The sequence below is a fragment of the Astyanax mexicanus genome, chromosome 10 (assembly GCF_023375975.1).
Source record: "Astyanax mexicanus isolate ESR-SI-001 chromosome 10, AstMex3_surface, whole genome shotgun sequence".
Taxonomy (NCBI): Eukaryota; Metazoa; Chordata; class Actinopteri; order Characiformes; family Acestrorhamphidae; genus Astyanax; species Astyanax mexicanus.
Window position 1 is genome coordinate 37,913,991 of NC_064417.1, and position 17,824 is coordinate 37,931,814.

Genomic DNA, 17,824 nt, shown 5'->3' on the forward strand with positions numbered 1-17,824 from the left:
CCTTTTTTATTTTATAACTTTACTATGTTTGTCAACACTGTACTTTTACATTAGATGCCAATCGAAGCTTTTCCACAAATTAGGGCATGCAACATTTTGTGAGATGTCAAATTACAAGTTGTGAAGTTTTTTTTGCTGCTTGAGAAAGAAAAATTCATACCGTTCATATTTTACATAATATCTGACAGACCATTTATACTTGTATTGCATTAGTAATATTATGACCTGTTGGATCACTATTGGAATATTTATTGCAGAGCAACAACATATTGCAACGTCATTTTTTCCCCCCATTATCGTGCAGCCCTACCAAAAATACAAGTTATATGCTCATAGCCCAATCTGTATTTATGGCAGTGGTGTAAAAGTGAATTACACTCCTAAAAAAGTATAATGCTTTACACTGGCGTGCCACATTCATGGGACAAAAACTAATATTTGAACAAAATTAAAAACATAAAAACAATGAACAAATACCCAGATCCGAGTGAATCTTACGGTCAAACAGGTAAAAAGAACTAGTATCAGGAGTTAAGGAGTGGGAGAAAGAGAAAAGACAAACACACTGACAGAGGTGAAACACCATAGCTTACATGCTCTGCCGGAATTTACCCTAAGCCTGGCTCAAGGACATGCAGTGTACTCCAGAGTGACTGGAACACTTAGTAAACAGAAACAACATGACTATAAAACAGTCAAGAGTAAAAAGGTGATATTGACCACTGTAGATATCTTAAAATGTTAAAACTTTCCTTTTAAAATGATTTCACCCATATTTGTAAGAATATTGTAAATATTTAAAATGTTGCCTTCTTTAAAATTACTCAATAACTGATGACCTTAAAGCAGGGATCACCAAAGAGCTTATCCACAAAGAGCTGGTGTGGATGCAAGCTTTCATTCCTATCAAGCAGAAGCACGCCTGACACCACCTGTTTAATTAGCTGGCTTTCAAATACATAGTTATATAAGATGTAGGATTCCAACCAAGCATTTCCCCTTCCTTCATGTTTTGGTCTTTTGTTACTTTAAAGGTTAACTTTAATTTTGCAACTTAAACTCTTAAGAATTTTAGAATGTGGGGCAGAACCTTTAAAAAAAATTCCCACCAAACATTTTCAGACTGCACTAATACAACAACAGCTAACTCCTCAGTAAACTATAATACAGACTTGTTAGACTACCTACAGTACTGACAAGTGAAAGCCAACACTATCTAAAGGCACTGTACTAATACAGAGATATTAAAAGCAGGCCCAGGCTTTTTGGATTAAATCCCCCATTAAGTACTCTTTGGCCCTTATAGTGCCCCACCACCACTGATTAAAGTACACAATACTGACTGCATGAGCCTGTCTGGGCTTTAATTCTGCAGCAGCTGCCACCCAAATCCCTCCATGCCTGCATAAGGACATTCTCAGTTAACTTCATCTCAGACTCCAATACAAAGATCAAAGGGCCTGCTCTGTTCATGGGGCATGACTAATCCATACCTGCTAAGGCCTTGTTCACACGTAGTTGGGTATTACGTATTCGGGTAAAATTTAAAACACAGTTTCTTCTACGTGTTTTGACCTTTCGCCCACACACAAGCTGTGTTACAGATCACCTAAACTGGACCTAAACTTTTTTAAAACTCCTCCCAGCGTGAAGATATTCAGAAACTAATATAAAATGTAGTTAATGGGAAAAATATGGAGTTTTTGCTTGCAACGTCTTGTAAGTAAGCGCCAACATAGTATCAGTAGTTAGCTTAATAAGCATTACAGTTACTCTTACACTACATTATATAACAAACTATACAGCTCTAGAAAATAATTAAAGAGATCACTTAACGATGAAGTTTTTCTTGATTTTACCTACCGTATTTTTCGGGCTATAAGGCGCACTTAAAATACTTATTTTTTCCCAAAAATCGTCATTGCGCCTTATAATGCAGTGCGCCTTGTGTATGGATTTTGCTTGTGTTTACTGACCTCGATTTTATGTCGTACACGGCGCTCTGTTGTGCAGAATTCCTCACCCACGCCAGAAAAAGATCCCCCTCTTGGGCTAGCGCGCGGTTACCTTTGACTGCCGTACTGCCTCTCGGCTGTGGTTCAGGGTAGCTAGTTTCCACTGTAGCTCCGTGGCCAGAACAAGGTGCCGGTAAACTTTCCTTTCCACCCGTTCTGGGGTAATAGCACAAACTGTTTCTTTTTAGCGCCCACTTCTAAGTAAAGTTAACCTCTTAACACGCGCTGGCCCACCGGCGGGCCAGAAATATTTAATATTTCATAACTGGCTGTGTTTCTGAATAGTTATGAACAGTTACAGGTTCAATATAGACATCCAATATACCATTTTAAAGCTTAGAATCTCTGCTTTTGAGCTATTTAGCCTATTTAGCGGAATATCCTTTCAGAAAATAAACATTTAGGGCGAAATATGCCCGAAACTCTCATATTTGCGTTTATCGTTCGTCCATATTTCATCGAATGCGGTCATGTCATACACCATTCGAACCGTCTGGCTCTCGGGATTCCAGAACTGTGCTTTTACTGTAGGATGTATGTTTCATGAATTAGAGCTGCGTCAGAGCGCATGTTTCCAGTAATAAAAGGCTCTCCTTTTGTCCTGGGGTAACCTCCGGTCACTGCCGCCACCCCCCGAACACACACCCGCGCTCAGCCACAGGTCCTACCTTCAAAACGCGTCCAGACTAAAGAGAATCCATCAATCCAGTCTCCTGTAATCCACAGTTATATCCAAACAGCGCTGGAAATCACTTCATCCAGAAATGAAACTTATCCAATCTTTATCTCTGTTTTAAAACCGTTTTATTCACCGAATTCGGCACAACACGCTATTATAGTCAGAAGCCTCGCGGAGTAATGCGGTAGTTGCTGTGCTTCAACATAATATTATGGTCTGTCGGAGCGTTGCGGCTACCGTTGTCAGGAGCGTCGCGGAGTAATACGTACTTGCTGTGCTTCAACATAATATTATGGTCTGTCGGAGCGTTGCGGCTACCGTTGTCAGGAGCGTCGCGGAGTAATACGTACTTGCTGTGCTTCAACATAATATTATGGTCTGTCGGAGCGTTGCGGCTACCGTTGTCAGGAGCGTCGCGGATATTGTGAAGGATTTATTGCTCAGAGTTATTGTTACTGATATAAATAAAGTTTCATTTAGTGCGCCTTATAATCCAGTGCGCCTTGTGTATGGACTAACACTAAAAATAGACCGTTCACTCATCGTGCGCCTTATAATACGGTGCGCCTTATAGTCCGAAAAATACGGTAATTGAAAACCTCTGGAACATAATGAAGAGGAAGATGTATTATCACAAGTCATCAAACCAAGCTGAACTGCTTGAATGTTTGCACCAGGAATGGCATAAAGTTATCTAAAAATCAGTGTGTAAGACTGGTGGAAGAGAACATGACAGGATGCATAAAAACTGTGATTAAAAAACAGGGTTATTCCACCAAATATTGATTTCTGTACTCTCAAAACTTTATGAATATGAACTTGTTTTCTTTGCATTATTTGAGGTCTGAAAGCTCTGCATCTTTTTTGTTATTTCAGCCATTTCTGCATGTTCTACAAATAAATGCTCTAAATGAAAATATTTTTATCTGGAATTTGGGAAAAATGTTGTCCGTAGTTTATAGAATTAAACCACAATGTTAATTTTACTCAAACATATAGATATAAACAGCAAAATCAGAGAAACCTACTCAGAAACTGAAGTGGGCTCTTAATTTTCCACAGAGCTGTATATAAATACTATACTATATAAAAGGCATCAAAATGTGCTACAAAGGTCATATATCCAGGCTATATCCAGCACATCTACAAAACAGACCTCACCGCCAACATCTCCAGTTTTGAAGGAGAACTGGTCAGACGTCTAGTTGGTGGGACGAATTTGAAAATGAAGTAGTTGTTGCAGAAGAAAAGTAAAGGATTTATTTTTGTCATCAAGGTCATTGATGTTGTGGTTGAATGAGTTGCTGTTTGGACGTGCTCTTAACAGCTCCTCACTAGAATGAGTCTTCTAATATTCATGTGGACATTTTTTTTTACGGAACAAACCCACATATGTGTGGACTAGACCTAAAAGACAAAAAAAAACAATATTTGGAAACTGACATTTGTTCAACTGCCAAGCTCCATTTATATTAGTTCACAAATAGTTTACAAGTATGTTAATTTATGTTAGTTTACAAGTATGTAAGGTTAAAACAGGTTTAAGGTGAAAAATTAGTAATCGTACAGTGTGTTTCAGACCTTGGTTACAGTACCAGGATGTGGAAAGATTTTCCAAGGTTAACAATGTGCAGGCAGCAATAAACAAACCTAAATGTCACACCTTATTCTCAGGCAAACCTAGTTCTGAAAGCTTTTTCTCCCCAGGGCAGTGCTCATTCCAGCCTGTTTGTGCAGATTAAAGATTAATGTATTTAATCACCTTAAAGTAAATGACTAGACCAAGCTTTGATGCTGCACTACTAAGAGAAGCTGCTGCAGCTTTACGATTATGTAGATTTTCACTCTGAAATGCAGAATTAAAAGCATTACTTGTTTTAAACTACATTTATTTTGATTATTCTGCTAATGATGTCCTATTTTACTTGTCAATGGTCAAACTTTAGTGGCCAGACGACTGGATCAAAGCATCTTTATAACAGCAGGTCTTGTGGGGGTGTTTCTTGTATGCAGTGATTAGTATCTACCAGAAGTGTTCCAAAAAAAGGGCTAAAAGGTTAAACCAACAATAGAATCACAAGCATGAGATGAGATGTATTACAGGCCCCACCTCAAAAATGTACAGGACTTATGAAAGTGTGGTGACATACATTACAGGACACCTTTAAAGATGTTGTGGAGCTGTTTTGGTGGCACAAGGAGGTCCTGCAAAATGTTGAGCAGGAGGTTTTAATGTTTCTTCTGACAGATGTGTACATGTGCACCCCCACAAGCTCCAAAAAGCATGCGCTGAACATAAGCTCAGTTCCACATGAGCATGCAAAATGCAATTAATACATCATCAGTTTAACTCCTGTGCCAGGCAGCAATAAAAATAAACCCAAGTGGCTGCCTGTTTCCGCCATGTGTTTTTTGTGATTAGCCCACAGGCTTTCCTTGGAAAGCATTACAGGACACAGGACACTAATAGTCATAAATCTTCCTCTGGTGTCCATCACAAACGGCATGTTCAAAATGTGAAACATGTATTTCAAAACAGCAGAGCATTAAAAAAAAGATGCAAATTTGAACTCTTTGCATTTTTTCTATTCAAACTGGACCCCGTCACATGCCTGCCTTTAATGATTTAAAAGCAGCGCGACACCAGGGCGGCCTGACATTTAGGACACCAGAGTCTGGGGCAACTCTCAAAAGGCCCAGGCCGCTCACTTTGCATCAAAGCGGGAGCAGGTGGAGAGGAACAAAAGGTGAGGGAGATCAGGCCTCAGATCAGCCAACAGATTCGTTCTGGACTAGACCTCCAGGCTCAACCCACTGCTCCCTTCAAACAAGATCACATCCTTTTAGCCCAGCAGGGATCACTGCAGCTTTGACAGGGGAAACAGGCTAACCCATAAAGAACGACGGCACAAGCTCCCTATCTGACTGGGAGTAGAGATAAAAAACAGATGCACCTCATATTCCTGCACTATAAAGAACGCAGTATAGTATCTTTAGGAATGTCAAAATTAAATTTAATACTTTTCAATATCATTTAACAACAAAATGGTATTGCACACAAAAAAGAAAAGTGTCCAGTGCAAAACTGGTGTTATCTAATCCCTATGCGAGTACACACTATGCATGACCTGCTCTGTTCAGTCTGATTTTAAATAAGCAAACTAACTTATATAGCATATAGGGGTGTGCCATATCACATACAACAAAATCGCAAAAATCATATATCAAAAGTCATATAACCAGTTTAACTTTTAATTGTTTGCAGATTTTTGTAGATTATACTTTATTTTTGTTACATATGGCAAGTTTATGAAATGGACAAACATTTATTGATTTTTTGTTTATACTGAATGTATGAAACTATTTTATTCCTACTAATTATGTATAATTATTGTATATTCCTAGTGTTCAACAAATAACAAAAACAAACAAAGATAAAACAAAAAATCAACAGTTGGCCAGATCAGCTGGTATGCGATGTGACACATATATGAAGGAGATGTCACTGAACGAAAGCAACATCTGTGTCAGGGAACTCCACCCATAAAACATTTAAGTGGTCCTACTGAATTACACGAGGGGTAACCGGAGAGAACATGCAGATATATTAAGGCTTTGATATATTACTGATAGTGGTAATATGGATGAAAATAGCCCACTACTTGACATTTTCAAACCACATGATGAAATGATTTACAATGTATTTATTTATCAGACTTATTAAGTTTGAGCAGACAATTGTGTCAACTGTCAAATTAGCTTACAAGTGAACATTTTTATGTCTAATTAAGCAGGGCTGTTAATTGTCTGTTGCTCTTGCACTTCAACTATTGTCAAATATTTATGTATTTGCACTCCAAATAATATTTTAGACAGTTGCACCACATAATATGATAATATATAGTTATTATTGTACTCAACCAAAGAGATCCTCTTCTAACATCCACTCACAATGTATTGTGCCAATGATTAGTAAAGCACAATATTATCTAGGGATAACATTAGTCTGAAGTGAATTTGTATGCAACTTAAGTACTACTTGAACTCAAATTTCACAGCACTGTTTTTTCTGTAGTCCTCATTTCTACTTTTGGCATCAGCACATCAGCAAAAAAAAAAAATCATATCAGCATCACAACACAAATCCAATATTGCTTCATACTACCCACACAGAGTTGAAGAGTTGGAGGATGCTCTTACCTGGAAGAGGGACTGACATGGGGGTGTTTGGGTGAGACTGAAGAAGGGCCATCCTCGCTGTCCTGCGGGAGATCCTCACAGGCTTCCAACTTCTCCTCTTCCAAAAGCTCAGTGATCTGGAATAAAAAGCAGAGCCGTTAAGACCCAGTTCTGCCCAGCTACCACATCTGACTGATCTTAGGATTTATATCAGATGCACAAATTTTTCTAGGTAATGGCTTAGCACCCATTGTATGGGTCTTACATTCTGCTGACCTATAAGACTAAACAAAAACTTTTATCAGGCTGGAAAAAAAAATTCTGATATGAGCTTTAGCTGATAAAGCATGGGAACATGATAACCGTTTCTAACACCATGTTAAACAAAGTTCACTGTGCAATTAAATGAATGCATGATACACATCGAATCAACATTTCAAGTTTTAATATTTTTGTCATTTCTCATTTGTACAATATATAAGACCATTTGTGCACTGGAATGCTTGTGATGAGGCCTTAGTACTAACCCAACAGCAAGGTTACAAAAATATACAAAATTAACCATATTTGTGCCATATTGTATCATACGCAATAATATCGCCAACATTTTTGAATATCATGAACGATATTAGACCCTGAAATATACTGTCATATCATCTACCCCCAAATATCACATCAGGGCACAGGGTACTTTTTTTTTTTTTTTTTTTTTGCGGTTTTTAGCAACAACAAAAAAATCACACTGTTCTCATTTCCCATTGTATATGTGTCCAGTATCATTTGTTTTACCTCAGTCCTGGATATAACATTTTTGTTTGGAGCAGTAGTGTATTCTTAAAACATCTTTTAATTCAATGTTTTGAATTAAATACAGCATCATAACAAGTGAATACAATGTGAAATGTGCACTCTTAAAGTGACTTAGATGTAAGATATGTCTTTCTGTTTATATATATATATACACGTATATATATTTATACGTATATATTTTTTTTTTTTCCCCTTTTCTGTAATAAACCGTTTCTGCTGTAAACTGTTACTGTGCATTTCTCTGAAATGAATCAGCCGTGACTGCACAACCAGTGCAGGTTATGTAACACCTGCAAAAGACTAAAAATACACAAAACTAATGAGAAATGCAGTGAGGGTCAGCTCTAGTATGACAGTAAAATAAAAGGGGGTAGAGAAGCCTTTTGTTGTCTATGTGTGTGCGCAAGTGTGTGCGCGGGTAACCTAAAGCCCCACAGCCTGGACGATTCGCCTTCTCTTTCGTCCTCTACATCTGCTGCAGTGTCACTAGCATGTTGCCATGGTGACCATTCCGGCAGCTTCTGATTGGCTGAGCTGGGTTGCTGCTCATCATGTATGCAGATATGAGTCATATGTAGGGAATGGAATGGGTGGGCTGCAGAGGGTAAGGGGAGGGGGAAACTTCAATGATCCTAACATTCAATGATTTTAACAACGTTCTAAAGGCCTACAACCCTTATACTGTTCTTACACTGATAAGAGTGGATGGTCAGCAGACTCCTTCATTCTCCTGGTTTATCTGGACTGAGTGAAGCTGGGGCAGTTGTGTCTGCGCCTGCGCTGCTGCATTAATGCTATTAGGTCAATACGATTATTCAGACAAGAGGATTGCATTACGATCTTCCCAGCACATCTGGACGCTGGGAGGAGATAAATCCAGAGATAAATGCACTGTCGTAAATGACAGTGGGAACGGCTACTGCTCTGATCGCTTCTACAGGAGCAGTGTATGCTATGAATACAGCAGACCAGAGTCCTTACAAATGTCCTTTCAATCTTTTATATGCTGGTTTAATCCTCATTAAATCTCTGAAAGGAGCCTGCAGGTTCATGCAAGCATTTGCAATGTGCAGAGACTGCACCTTTTATAGCCCGAGAGGCATTGTTAGTGTGAGGTAAGAACTCAATTTATGCAACATCTGTATAAAAAAAAAAAAAAACGCAAAAAAGAAGAAAGTTTTTTTTCTTTTTATCAAAGCGTGATGAGCAGCTTGGTTGTCTAATTAGCAGATGCACCGATTAATTAAGGGCTCTTACTAGAGTATGTGGAAAATCCTGTCAAGCAAACAGGAACCAACCCACACAAACAGAAGCTGTAGTGCTCTTAATCTCTAGGGAATGGGAGTGAAAGCAGGGGCTCGGAGATGCCGTGAATGAACAAAATATGTGGAAAGTTCCAGCACCACCGGTGGGTGACCAGTTTCCCTGGTGGCTCACAATACGGTAATTTCTGAAGACATTTGTTTGCATTAGAAAATGAATTGAATGAGTATGGCTGTTCTGGTCTTGTGGAGCCTTTAAATATTTTATTTGCAATTTATATATTATATTTCTTTTTAATACAAAAACTAAAATACATACGTGTTGGTCGCTACTTCAAGAGTTCAGCCACAGCCAGCAAAAGAGAAGTGCTAAGAAGCTAAGAATGTGAGGAATAGGGCTGTCCCTAACGATTATTTTTTAAACGATTATTCTAACGATTATTTTTTCGATTAGTCGACTAATCTATTTATTGAGAAACATATTTAAATAATTATTATTTTACATTTTAAAGCAAACGATAAATTACTATATTTATATATAATAACAACAACAACAACAACACAAGCCTACTAAACCAAACCCCACACTTATAATCACTTACATGTACAACACGTTTAGATCTATAACGCTAAAAATGGATAAGCTCCCATACACCACAACCGTGTGTTGCACTGTTTTCTGTGACCGCTAGATTTTGTGACCACGGGCAAGTAGTTCTCAGCAGACCGGTGCACCGGCCGATTCGAAACGTGTTCGTTTCTAATGTTAACCCCGACTGGCCAAAACGGTTCAGTTTAGGGCTGAGGGTAAGGTGTAGGTATAGAAAGCTTCCGTTTTGCCAATGAACGCTCATAACCGTGAGCACTGGTCACAAAATTCCGACGGTGACAGAAAACGGTGTAACACCGCAGCGCCGACGGCGCTAGCTAAAATAACTTAAGGCAGCTAGCTTAGCTAAACACCTGAACTTATGAATAATGCTACTGTTTCTGTAAACTGCGAAATGCCATGCACAAATATAAACCAAAACTGTATAATTTCTGCCTGTGGCAGGTTTAAAACCTTTGGTAGACAGCCTTAAGTCTTTTTAAGGACACCCGCGGAGACCCTGATGTAAACGGTAACTTACTGTGTGACCCTGTTGACATAGTGCTCCTGGATGTTTGCGCTTCAAGTGCTCCTTTTGCACATATGGCAGAGGACCACACTGTTGCCCTTTTGCGTGAAATGCTCCCAAACTTTAGATGCCCGCTGGCGTTTTTTTTTGTAGCTGGAGATTGCTCTCCGGAGTCCATGCTCTCTAGAGCTTAGATTCTCTGCCCGAACCAGACATGACCCGGGCTCCAGAAAATAGTCCGAGATGTAGGCGTCTGTTTTTTAATTATATTTTTATAAAAAAAAAAAACGAAAATAATGAAAACTGAAAGTGAAACTAAACTAATTTATTTATAAGCGCTGTTTTCACTACCGCAGTTCTACAGCGGGGGTGTTGTGCCGATTCTGTCCGCGAAGCGGGAGTCGGATTCAGCAGGGAGTCGGATTCAGCAGGGAGTCGGATTCGGCACAAGCGCGGAGGCACACCGCGGTCCGCGGTGTCAGTTGTAAGCGCTCGCGCTAGCCGCAAAATACGACAGAAAACACTGACTCTCTCTGAGAAAACTCTCTCTGTTTGTGTGTGTGTGTGTGTGTGTCTCTCTCTCTCTCTCTCTCTCTCTCTTGCACGTGAACTCCTCCGCGTTTGACTTGCAGAACTGTGTTTAGCTGTTCTTAAAAATCATTTTAATTAAATAATAGTTCTATGCTTCTATGTTACCGTGTTAATTAACATAATTCTGATCATATTTCGCTCATTCAAACAGCCCGAAAACAGCCAGTTTATGGTTCAGGTCGGGTCGGGCTAGAGCAGAACGTGCACGGGCTCGGGCTGGGTCGGTTCGGAATTTTTGGGCCCGATCTAACCTCTAATGCTCTCCACAGGCGCCGCCATGTTTACGACGCGCCGACGCACGTTATGCAAATCGATGTATTTTCGTAATCGATGACGTCGATTATGTCGACGCGTCGCCCCAGCCCTAGTGAGGAACAAAAGGCCATGGCCTTTCGCAGTTGCCTGAGTTTGGAAAAGAACCTGCAAAGAGTTGCCAGGGAGATCGGAGCCCAGACGGCACTCAGCAAAGTGTGTACCATTCCTTAGAAGGGCATGCCGCACCCGTCAAGTCTGAACACGAGATTAGTGCCTCTGAGAAGACCGGCCACAGTTACAGCTGAGACATGGCACCTCCATAATGATGGGAGCAGGTGGAACTTCAAAGATATTTCTATAACAGAGGGATGTCTGAATTTACCATTGCCTGAATGTCACTGAACCAACAAATACATAGGTAGGCAACACCCAAAGCAGCAATAGAGGAAATCACCTGCTCTGGCTTGTTTACACAACAAAGCCCACTCAAATCCACTAGCACAGCAGCACAGACCTAAATTAGGTCTGCCAGGGACGCTCCACTGGAGGCACTAGGCCAATCAATTACAAAAGTGATCAACTGCTCTGATAACAAAAAGCTGGGACCTCATTAGAAACACATCTACATTTCCCTTTAATTGAATTAATTGAGCCCGTTCAATGAATAACCATATTTCAACCATTTTTCTCTTTACTACTTTAAGTTACTTTATATTACATGTCGAGAAAATATAAGCACAGTTTAGTTTTCTAAGTAAGGATACATGATCTATATATGATTAACAACATATATATATATATATACGTATATATATATATATATACGTATATATATATATATACGTATATATATATATATACGTATATATATATATATACGTATATATATATATATACGTATATATATATATACGTATATATATATATATATATATATATATATATATATATATATATATATATATATATATATACGTATATATATATATATACGTATATATATTTGTTTTTTAATAATAATAAACACATGACTGTACAAGAACGACAACTACGCGCCAAAATTGTTTTTCCTATTCCAGCTGCCTGAACTATGAAAATAGCCTAGTTGGAATTAATATCAAAACCAAAATAATATTACATAAACAGTGACATGTAGCTTTCTAGTGTTTAAAACAAACAGTATTGTGTTAAACTAAACTAAACATACTTCACCTCCATGTCCACATTCAACAGCTTTATTAGAACTGACATGATTTCTTCTAATGCAAGTGCAGTGCAGGCATATTATAACCATAAAGTGTAATTTTGTCAATAATAACTTCTTGTATTAAGACTCCAAACTGAAGTGCACTTTAAACCAAGCCAACACAGACCTTCTAAGGATCACCTTTTAAGGGTTTAAAATGTTACGGAAATTAATCAGGGTCCTGCACACAAAATAAGCTAATACCACTGTTTATGAGCCATATTCTATGTTTTTATTATGGTTAGCTTTCTTCTTCTTCTTTATCCTTACATGTGCAAGCTGCCCCCTTTAAGTTCTGGAGTAACCACAATCCTGCATATCTATGATGGCTGCAGTAGCTACTGTTTCGCTTGGTACCAGACACAACAAGTACAGGCACACGTTCATAGACTTTTGGTACAGACTTGAAACCAAAAGATCCTATATCATGACATTCCTAAATGGGATAGTCTCTACTAACTAATATTTGAGGCACTTTCTTAAAAATTCCCAAGAAATTCAGCAGTTAGGGAAGTGAGAAGAGAAAAGAACTGTGCCCAAGTGAGGATGGATGGCCTGGGAAAGTCCCCAAACAGGAAGAGACAGGAGCTTGTGATTTATACCTGTATTACTTACAGCAGACCTGTATCTGAATGGTTGCACAAGATCACGCCTCTGGCCTGGTCCCAGATGGGTTGACCCACTCTGTGCCCAAATGCCCCCTCCTCTTTCCCACTCTCTCGTCTGATGGAACTGTGGTATGAGCTAAAGCACCCCAGAAGGGTCTATCATATTTTTCGCACTATAAGGCACACTATCAATGAACCTCTATTTTCTGGTCTATTTTTATACATAAGGCACACTGGATTATAAGGCACATTTTAAAAGACACTATAAGGAACTTCTAATTTAGCAGGGGGGGGGGTAGCTAACTAAGTTAAAGAAGGCTAAGCTAAGTAAACAAAACTGTAATAAAAAGACTTTCTTGTAAAGTCAAACACAAAATTCTCTCCTGTTTGGGTGAGTAAAGCACTTCTGTTTATTTACAGTAAGCGTAGATTCATTAAGGTTGGAGCATAAGCGGATAACCATTAGTGGGTAACGATAATGCTGCTCTAGCAGAGCTAGCCAGGTTTAGCAGCAGGCTATATGCCCATTATACTCACCTCTAAACAGCGAAAGAGCTAGCGTGGATAGCGTGTAATGCTAATGCTGCTCCAGCAGTGCTAGTCAGGGTTAGCAGTCGGCAACAGGCCAATATACTCACCTCTGAACGGGGAAATAGCATGCGTGGTTAGCGACTAAGAACTAGACTGAAACTCCTGTATAAGACTGCACTTCAGCGCAGTGACTTTACTGCTCCTTACATCCTGACTGGTAAAATTCATAGACATGGTGCACTCTCAGTCAGTGTGTTAACCATTCAAAATAGTGTAAATGAAGACTTAGGATCCTGATCATCTATGCCAGGCTCTCAGAGCATTACAGGCTGCTCAAGTTTGCCAGCTTATCCTGAGGGGGCCATACTCATTCAGCTCAAGAGTTCCTCATGCAAACAAAATGTCTTCAGAAATTATTGAAGATGGCAGATTCAGTGTTGATCTGTTGATTATGTAAGTCTGTGGTTATTTTCCTCATTCCTTCATATTTAACCAATTTCCTGACCAGTCTACGTGGCATTCCAGCCCTGTGGTCAGTCTACATATTTTAAGCTAGGATTAACTCCAGATTCTGCTAGGTATAGCTGGCATGTTTGTTTTGTGTCGCACAAAAGAAAGGAATACAAATGCTTGCATGGCAAATAAAGGCAACAGTGAGTCAAAACAAGTGTCATTCCACAAGTGTGAAACAATGTCCAGGCTGCAGCCTGGCGATGCTTAGCAAAACAAGACATTTAAGGGACACGCCTTTGGATGACACTCAAAGGCATGGGAGGAGCGTTACATAACCCTACAGACATAATAACCTCCTAACACTGCCTTTATTTTCTCCTGCTGCTGCTCTGCATCCGTCTGGGTTTAATCCTGCCTCAGTCTAGGCTCATTATAAACGTTACAGACTTTGAAACCAATTGAGGAAACATCAACATCAAACAGTAAGCTGCTTTTCCAAAGTTTAGAAAAGTGCTGCAATAGGTGCAACACACAAATACCCTCCAAAACCAGCTACACTCATCTTACCAACAACCAATTTCACCATAACAACAAATCTCAAAGTACTATTAAAATTGTTCCAAAGGCAATTCTATGAATTCATAAAGAATGCAGATAAAATCAGCAGCAGAACAATAAGCCATTGTGACCGACAGCACATGACTCTCATGCATTGTAATAGGAGATTAGAGATAAGAAAATTCTACTGATACTGATAAAACTGGGTACTAGCAGGGCACAGTAAATACAGCATGCAGATTAACAGGTTGGCAAGGTGACCATGAGTAGTACCTGATCGTTAATGGAGCTGTAGTCATTGTTGGTTGAGATGTCGTCTTCTTCAGTGTCAAAGAAGTCCTCCTGGTTCTCCAGCAGCTCGGCCAGGATCCGGCTCACAGACTCCTGCTCCTTAAGGTCCTCCACGTCTGTATCTAAACTGTAGTGTGCAAAAAAAAAAAAAAAAAAAGACGATTAGAGCTCAATACACATGATCAGGGAATCATTTTGGTCCACTTAGGTTTCAATAGAAGCTAAGCGTCCACATTTGGCAACCTAATAGTCACATTGTGTACATGATGTGCAACGTTATGTTAAGGTACATTACATTTATTTAATTAACTTTTTTATTTTAATACACTCTTGGACAGAAAGAGCGCACTCTTAATATTGTAACATGCTGGATCACTGACTTATAGTAAACTATATATTACAGAAAAAAACTACTGCAAAGTCAGCTTATTAGTACAGTGCAGTCCTATGCAAAATAGTCATGCACTGGAATTAATTTAATTGTCGTACTGGAAAATGTCGGGACCAAAGACAGCAGCGAGGGCACCGATGCTCCAGCTCTCCTCCTGAAGTGAGGCCACGTTGGACAGAAAGCGGCAGAGGAATCGGAGCAGGCTGTAGTTGACCTGGGGCAGCTGCTGCAGGAAGTACTTCATATTTCTTGCCAATTCCTCCTCACTGCTGTATTCTAAACAGGGACAAAACACAGATATCCAACTTAGGATGAAACTCGCACGCATACAAATCAGAGAGATCTGGGAAAATTTTCCAACAAGAGGAAAGAACTAAACACTGCTGATGCAAGGATATGAAAGAAAGGGTGTGACTGCCGCATGATGTAAGATCAGCATACCAAGCGAAAGAGCAACAAACTCACACAGAGATAATCACTCACAGACATGGAATGGAAAACATTTAAACCCCGTCACTCATCCTCTCCTTATTCATATCTTAAGTAAAGATCATATGATAAGTACAATGCAACCCACTATAAAAAAATAACCCACAGGGTTGGTGACACTGTGTGGGTGAATTATTTATTTAACAGCTTCGACCCTTAAAAGTATACTTTCGTCTGAATAAGGAGGTTTATAAAAGTTAACAACAATCCTAAGATTTAAGATAATTAAATAAATCAAAGCACTGTAACTGTAAGTGTCCACTTGCTATTTTGCCTTTTATTTTTAATTAAAGGACTGCCAGAGTTCCACAGGGCATTGAGACTGCATTGTGTTGCTTTGAGAGCAGCTTCTCCGTGCAGCAAAATAGTTCAGCCGAGTTCAACTTTATGCAAAAAAAATATGGTCACCACCCTGCATCTAACTTAGTAGGCTGGTACACAATACGAGCATCATACACATAATGTGAGACGTCTTCCCAACATGGAGGAAAAGCAAATAATTGCAGTCTACATCAATCTGGATTCCCAGATGTAGATTTAGACTGAGATTAATTAAAAACCTAAAAAAAAAAAAAAAAAAAAAAAAAATTAAAATATGACTGTCTGCTTCCAGACTGTTTTGTAGCATGTAGTAAACTGATAGATCGAGCAAAATGCACCAAAGAAAGACTAAGTGAACATGTACTGTTAGAGAAAATAAGTGGGTGAAATCGAGACTTCACCTTGGTAAAGGTGCAGAATGCGTGTCTGCAGGTCAGTGGGTATTACAGGCTCTGGGAGCTCTTGTAGGAAGAGACGCAGCAGGCTGACTGCTGAGGCCAGGTCTGCCTCCTTCTCCAAATTTACTTCCTCGCCGCTGTCATAGCGCTGCCGCATCCACTCCACACGTTCAGCGTTTCCGTTCACCAGGAACAGACCTTCCAGATCCAGTCCACCTACAGTGTACGCACACAAACACGAGGATACGTGAAATTCCATAAAGACAAACCAACCAACAAACAAGACCTGAATATTCTAGGTATCCCAGGCATTTGTAAAAACACAGTCTACAGCAGAGCAAAAATCTGGGCAAAACAAGATTAAAAAAAAAGTATTTGTTTTAACCCTTGACCTACTTCAAGCAATGAAAGTTACATATTATTAACTAACAGTTACTGAATAGTTGTAATTATTGCATAATTAGTAGGCATTGGAAAACTAGCAGATACTGACTATTACTATTTATTAATTAGGAGGTACCGAACAATAACCAGCACATACTAAAGTATATAGCATTTATTGTAAATTAGCAGGTACTGAATAATAAGCAGAAATAGCATATTAGTATTATTGCTGCCTTGTATTGTAACTAAATCTATTAAATCTATTAAAATCTATAATTAAAATGGTTGACAACTAATTTAATAACTGATTAGTTGGGTCTATGTTTTTATACACATAAGAACAGTTGCTTTCCCCTAATGTGTGGCAATAAGCAAACCAAAGCTGTGGGAGTAAAGCACCATTAGGCTGGATGCATGTTAATAGTGTTCATCTTAAAAACACCGTTCACAGATTTAAAATCACAACAGATTTAAAGAATTTACAATTAGCATGTTTGCGATACTGGCACGTTTTCCAGCATCTAAAAGAAAATGAACACGGCAATGTTCATTTGTCCATTAAGAACATTGAGAAACAGTTTTATATCAGGAATTAATTAGATTTCTGTGTGCTTGAAGCTCACTTTAAGTTCATAGTCAAGAAGACTAGAAAATGTAGTGCTCCTGCTCTTTATATTTGAGGCCCCCCAAACACCCACAGGCTATACTATGCAAACTGAAAGCCTATATTTAATTGCATTGCAAGCACAGCATAACAGTTGTAATATAATGTGTGAAAAACTAATCTTGTTCCATCTGTTGTGATTAAGCCAGCAATAAATCAGCCTACAGTTTCAGAAATTGGCTCACTCGCTTGGCTGTCATAAGTGCCTACTATGTTTTGGATGCAAGTTCACAATTCCACACGAGTTTCGATTCTAAATAACTAAAGCTGCTTTCTCTGCACAGAGTTGAACTAGTGGTGACTTTTACGTCCACCAATATTATAATTAGCTTGAAAACATTTGCATGTACAGTAGCTGCATCCTCATATTCTCATCGCCTGGGTGTCAGAATAACTTTGACTACTGATTATTTATGTGTGCTTCATGCACCAGCATCGCAGGAACCACCTATTGTAGGTGATAGTAGTGCAATGCTTCTTCCTGCATCATAGGCGAAACATTTGAGGAGGGGTGGGATCAACTGATTATGATATTCAAGACCATGTTGGTAGTCAACATAGTCAACAATCTGTCAAATATA

The 17,824-nt window shown here is 39.1% G+C and overlaps 1 protein-coding gene across 3 annotated transcripts in view; it reads right to left on the reverse strand.

Annotated features, from left to right (window-relative positions):
• Positions 1–17,824, reverse strand: part of fam13b (family with sequence similarity 13 member B) — a 51,785-nt gene that overhangs the window by 25,245 nt on the left and 8,716 nt on the right. For all 3 annotated transcript variants that reach the window (XM_015605098.3, XM_015605099.3, XM_007246406.4), the window contains exons 4-7: positions 16,199–16,411; positions 15,086–15,263; positions 14,579–14,723; positions 6,895–7,010 (exon numbers count right to left, since the gene is read on the reverse strand). In XM_015605098.3, coding sequence (XP_015460584.3) covers positions 6,895–7,010; positions 14,579–14,723; positions 15,086–15,263; positions 16,199–16,411 — 652 coding nt within the window. The remainder of the gene's footprint in view (positions 1–6,894; positions 7,011–14,578; positions 14,724–15,085; positions 15,264–16,198; positions 16,412–17,824) is intronic.